The following is a 6,466-nucleotide window of genomic DNA, read 5'->3' on the forward strand; positions in this document are numbered from 1 at the left end:
AACACATAATTGAAGGAGATTCTTGAAGTATAAAATGCAAAAGAATGGAATGTAGAAGATCGAGACAACATGTGAAAAGAATGCTATTTTTACAAAAATACATATGTTCATTGTATTATAAATTTTTATTTAAAATGTTAAATATTGTGTCAAGAATAGAGAAGTAAAACTTGATTCTTTTAATAATTTCATTCTCATTTACACATATATCAAGTATTCTTTAAGAATGATTGTAATAATCGGTTGGTTGAATTTATGATTAAGTAATTATCGAATCTTAAAATAAAACACTACATTTTTAATATCATTAACATATATGAATTTGTATTCTTCAAAAATGTTAATCATAAAAAGAACTCTTAAGTTATGTCGTATTCTTTAAGAATCAAAGCAAAGTATGTAAGAATGAACTTAAGAATGAACTGGAAAAACAAATTTATACGTGGTGAATTCATATTCTAAAAAAAACTAATTTGATAATGTATTTAATAGAATCCAAATTTTGATTTGAGTTTTATTAGATAGTTTCCTCAAATGTAAGTACTTTTGATTTATCTGTCTTAATGAAATATCATATTTTACCTTTTATTTAATTAAATGTAATTATAGAATACATGCTATCACATGTTACTAGCATACACTTTATGATCACAACCCTTAATTTCTTCTAATCTAATAGTTAGAATTTGATTACATATTCACACAATACTTGTAATCCTAGCCCTATATATATATATATATATATATATATATATATATATATATATATATATATATATATATATATATATATATATATATATATATATATATATATATATATGTAGGTTCAGGTATTCAAAGTAATTATTTGTGTTATTTTATACATAAATGTGGGTCAATCAAAATTTAAAATAAAACTAAATAATTAAATAAATAATTAAGGGTAAATAGGTAATTTGATAATTAGTTTCCATAAATAATATCATATAATTATGGTAACCATTGACTTCAGCTACCTAGGTTTTCTGCATCCATCGTCGGTTTTTTGAAACCACATCCAATGTAAATCGTAACCCTAATCAAACCATCTCTAGCCATCACCTCCATCCTTATGCCTCCCACCACCGGCCACCACTGGCCACCACTGGCCACCACCCTACCCTCTTGCTCCTCCGCCCGTTGTATCCACCGCCATGTCGAGGGTTGTTGTTACTATGTTTTCGTGAAGGCTGAAGACTAAGACCGACAAGGGGTTGCGCCATTTCAGTCGTGTGTAAGGAGGAATGCACCACAACCGCCTGTCGATGTAGTTGCTGCCGCTCGGAGACGCATCCATTGTCGGATGACACGACCTTCTTGCCTGAGAAGGGAGCTGTGGAAGAGTCATTGCCATTGGTCAAAGTCCGTTGCCATCATTCTTCTTATTCTCTTCTTCCGCTAGCTGCCACCTATGTCAATGACCTTCTTCTTATATGTAAAGTACAAAGTGAAGGTAGTTTGTCACTATTTTCATATTAAATTTACTTCTTCTTATATGATTAAAATCAGTTTGTTTATGTAGATGATTCAATGGATGATATTGGTGAGATTCCAATTTTATTGGAATGGAATCACGAATTCCAATTCTATTGGATTGGAATCACGAATTCCAATTCTCTTGGAATCATAGAAGTTGATGCTTGAAGAACGGACCACAAAATTGAATGTGATTCTAAGCAACATTATTCTTTTAGAATGTATTAGTGGCGTTGTTAGATTTTGATGTTTTCTGACCCGTTTTGAAAGTTTTTTTACTTTTATTCTTTAACAATAAATGTAATTTTTAACAATTGTTACCCGTATTACATAAGAAATAATGTATTTTTTGTTTTTATTCTTCAATTGATTGTTCAAGAATTTGTTATTCTACAAGAAGTTTTTAAAGTTATGATCAAGAAATTGGTTCAAGAATATTTTTATTATTTATGGTTTAAGAATATTTTTATTTTTCAATATACTCATAAACACATTCTGTCAGAATGTCCAAATTAAAAGAATTATAATTCATAAAATCGAATTTTTAAAATTAATAGAATCTATGATCCCTTAAAAAAATACCATTTTCCTTTATTAAATATATATAAATTGACTAAATTACTTTTGTAATTAATTAAGATGATATTTTTCAATTATATTTAGTTCAATAATATATATTAATCACTTTCTTAAAATAAGTAAATTTGATTGAACCACATTTATGCATACAATAACACAATAATTACTTTGAATAGAATAACCTAAGCATATATATATATATATATATATATATATATATATATATATATATATATATATATATATATATATATATATATATATATATATATATATATATATATATATATATATATATATATATATATATATAGACACACACGATAGCACTTTGATACCATAAAAATTAATATAAAGAGAAAAAGACTAAGATTTCATTATTTAAATTAACGCTATAAATTACAATGTAAGAAAAATATATAAGACTATAAATAATAAAACATTTAACATTTTAGTTAAATGGCTAAACAAAATACCCAAAATACTTTAAAATAATGCAAACCAAGTATCTTTGTTTTTTTTCATGCCTTGATATATAATTTGTATGTGCGGAGGGAAATGGAATCTTTCCCACATAATCCCAAGGGTTTATGCATTTGTTTTAAGAAATCAATGCAAAGTGTGTTCGAATATCTCTGATACCCAGGAATGCTATTAAACTAACACTGCACATCCTTTCAATATTCACATGTAGGGGACACATTCTTTTTTAGAGGCAACATATATTTCACATACAATCATTAAACTAGAGATAGAAGTGAGACTGATTTAAATCATATCTTCTTTGACATCACCTGTATTGCAACCCTTAACTAGATGCCATCTAAAGGGTGCATTTTCACTCCAAAAGGCCAACATGAAACCAAATAAAACCTCCATGCAGATCCGCCAGAATCTATATATATGCCGCAAAAGTGGGGTGTATCCTTTGATAATCAAAATCTATACAAGTCTTTACGTGTCGGTGTTTGCATGTTTCACATGATAATGATCCTATTCAATTCCGCTATATGCAAATATATTTATTTTATTAAAAAAAAAGTGTACTTTTTTCGTATACTGATTGAGTATTCGATTAATTATACTTGTTTTATCAGTACAAATAAATCATTAGGGTGAAAATGAAAAAAAAAAAAAAACAAAAAAACAAAACAAAACAAAAAAATCCCGGCTTTTTGCAATTTTGGGAAAAAAAACCATGGAAACTAGATGCACAATTGCAATAAATACAACTATCCTTGGCATTTTTGGTCTAAAGCGGTCAATCTTACAAGGTGTAAGGATCTTTTTTGCGTTTGCACAGGATTAATTTATAGCAATTTTGCAACGCAAAAAATAGAATACGTGTAGTAAATATTGTTTAAAAACCATATATTAGTACCTATAGTAGCAAACAAGAAGAGATCATAAATGACAAACAATAAAACAAGATTAATATGCGCAGATATGGTTTTCTTTAACTTTAAAAAGATGATGAAAGAGGAAAATCACAAGTGCATGCTCTAGAACAAGTACCTCAAGATCTCACTTAGAATTTGTCTCATTCATATAGTCAGATCCAGAGTACTTGCCCTTTTAGCTTTTTGATCATTGCTATGATCATCTTCTGTTATTAACTTTTTTCTGTTTCTTGAGAAATATGGTGAATACAATGACAATGATAAATTACGTTCTTCTCCTTCTCCATCGTCATCGCCTTCTTCCACACCTTTCTCAGAATGGACCCCAAGAGACAGATTTAAATCAAGACTCAGATCAGATGCCTTCCTCTTTGTTCCTTTATGCTTCTCAAGACTTGTACTTTCTAAATCTAGAGAGATATTTTGATGTTCTTGAATCTTGAATGGATTGAGTTTTTCGTTAGGGTTTGGCAACATGTCCATCTTCTCACAGATTCTTGATCCAAAATTATCATTAACTTCCCATGAAAATTTTTCATTAAGAGGAGGCTGGAGATTACTTTGCATACTACGATTTGCTTGTTCCACATGGTTTATTGCAAGAATTCTATCAGCGATGTTATAAAATCTCGGTTTTGTTTTTTGAAATGAGCAATGCTCCCTCAATGCGTTATGCATCCAATCACGACGATATGGCGGTGGATCTTCATATCTTTGAACGCCAAATTAACGGATAATTAGTAAATATTTTGAGATCTGAAGGTAAAGAAATGGTACAACCAGAACAAGTGTGATTGACAACTGATATTTAACCATTGCAAATTCTAATTTTCTTGTAATATACATATATGTTTTACCTGAAGGCTGAATCATATGTTCGGTTGTAGCATTGAAGCATTGGTAGTTGGCTAAGGTTGAAAATATTTCGATCTCCATCTTCAATCCTTGGATTAGCTACTGCAATATCGAGATATTAACATGGAGAGAGAGAGAGAGAGAGAGAGAGAGAGAGAGAGAGAGAGAGAGAGAGGAACCCTATTGTTGATTATTAGGGCTACACAGTGAGGAGTTAGCATACCTTGGTTTGGATCCTCGATCTTCTTGCTTCTATACATCTGATGATATAAAAACACCCAAAAGAGAAATAATTAGAATCCATTTTGATGTTAGAATTCGATATATATGAATCTATCGTTAATTGTACACTTTCGTGTCTATTAGCAGTAGAAGAACCTGTAAATGACTTTTGACATGAGCGATGTGAAGTCCTTTGATATTCATCAACTGAAGAACCAGTTTGGGAGTCGCTCCTGCAAAGAATAAAATTAAAACTGTCAAGAAAAAAGTCATTAAGGTCTAGAAGCTCAAGAACAACTCAAACAACATAAAGCTATGTATATATGGTTACTTACTTTCTTGTCCACCAAGCTTCTCGATTGCCTGAACAAAACGAAGATGTAGATCATTAGTCCATCGGAGTCTAGGCATCTTAGATCGGACATAAGGTCGGACAGATGGCTTCTTATCACTCTCCTCTATCGTGCTATTGCTAGAGCTTCCTCCATCCTTCAACTCCAGAACTTCCTTTGACTCGCTTTCTTCCTCTCCCTCCTCATTCGGATACGAATCCGAACTTGTCTTTGAACACTTGGTTTCTTGACTTCTCTCCATATATGCTTAATTAGTTGATCTACTTTTGTTCGATTTTGTAGCCTCTATGTGTTGCAATCATCCGTTAGTCTGAGTAAATTCATTAATAGAAATGCTTCAAACAAGTAATCCTACTGCTGGCGTTGAAGTTTGAACACAGAATTTTGTAGACTTTTCTTCAAAACTTCTCTTCCATGTCTTTCCATTTTTAGGAATGAACCCTATGACACAGTGATCAATAATACATTTAGGATACTGTAGACAAACATACCGGAAACAAGTTTGAAACCCTAGGTAGATAGATCTTTTACAAACAAGTTTGAAACCCTAGGTAGATAGATCTTTTGCAAAGATGTTCTCTCTCTCTCTCTCTCTCCCCTTCTCTCTCTCTCTCTCTCCCCTTCTCTCTCTCTTTCGCTCTCATGTAAGATAAATAATTCTCCATCTATATATATTATATGCACCCACTGGTATGCATATATGTACATATACATATAATATGCAATACATGTACGCATCTGTATGTATACAAAAGTTATAATAGAGGAAAAAATATGGGGTAGGTCTCATAAGAATTCAATGGTTGTAGCACAAATTCCTACAATAATAATTTATTATTGAAGAGTACCAAATCCTGCAACAAAAAAGACTTTAAAATTATAATATGAAAATGAAGAAAAGACAGTCCTACTCGTTGAATAAACACCTTCTTCCACAGAGAGTTACATATGCCGAGAAATTTAATTATTTCTTTATTGAATGAATCCAAATAAGTTCAAAGTAAACTTTCCTCCGTCTTTGTCATGATCGCAGCATTTCTCATTTATCTTTGATTAGAGTAGTGAAACCACACTCAACTTTCGAAATATTTTTGGTGAATTTGACGGTTTAAATTAGGATTTTTTTTTTATTAGAAATGGCAATTCTATGAAAAGACACGCCACCTAAGAGTTAGCAACACAAAATTTCATCTAAAAAATTGCCACCCTCTTCAGATCGTCCCCGTTTGATCAATCAATCGTGAAGCTTTGACCCCCCCCCCCCCCCCCCCCCCACCCACCCACCCAAAAAAAACAAAAAACAATCATTAGCGGCGAAACATAATGCCGGTAAAACCACACAACATCGCCCTTAAAAGCAATAACAGACAACATATCGCCGCTAATGAGTTGTCACTATTATTGCGTCGTCATCAGTAATACCTTAAATCACTGCTAATGGTTAGTTGTTGATAATACTTGGATATCACTGCTAAAAGCGTCACTGGTAATGATGTTTTTTTTTTTATTTTTAAATATACTCTTTTAGGATGCAGAAACCCAATATGTAACGACATTAAA

General features: G+C 31.3%; 1 protein-coding gene across 2 annotated transcripts; it reads right to left on the reverse strand.

Moving 5' to 3' along the window:
* Nucleotides 1–3,504: 3,504 nt before the first annotated feature.
* LOC111877407 (uncharacterized) lies at nucleotides 3,505–5,520 on the reverse strand. Of its 2 annotated transcripts, none has more exons than XM_042897168.2 (5): nucleotides 4,889–5,520; nucleotides 4,710–4,786; nucleotides 4,555–4,591; nucleotides 4,334–4,430; nucleotides 3,505–4,188 (listed from the first exon to the last, which is right to left on the reverse strand). In XM_042897168.2, exons 1-5 carry the CDS (start codon nucleotides 5,145–5,147, stop codon nucleotides 3,621–3,623), a joined length of 1,038 nt encoding a protein of 345 aa, XP_042753102.1. In that variant the 5' UTR covers nucleotides 5,148–5,520; the 3' UTR covers nucleotides 3,505–3,620. The 2 variants fall into 2 exon arrangements, with proteins under 2 accessions (XP_042753102.1, XP_023729701.1); XM_023873933.3 differs by having other exon boundaries at nucleotides 4,334–4,433.
* Nucleotides 5,521–6,466: the final 946 nt, after the last annotated feature.

The sequence above is a fragment of the Lactuca sativa genome, chromosome 8, assembly GCF_002870075.4.
Source record: "Lactuca sativa cultivar Salinas chromosome 8, Lsat_Salinas_v11, whole genome shotgun sequence".
Taxonomy (NCBI): Eukaryota; Viridiplantae; Streptophyta; class Magnoliopsida; order Asterales; family Asteraceae; genus Lactuca; species Lactuca sativa.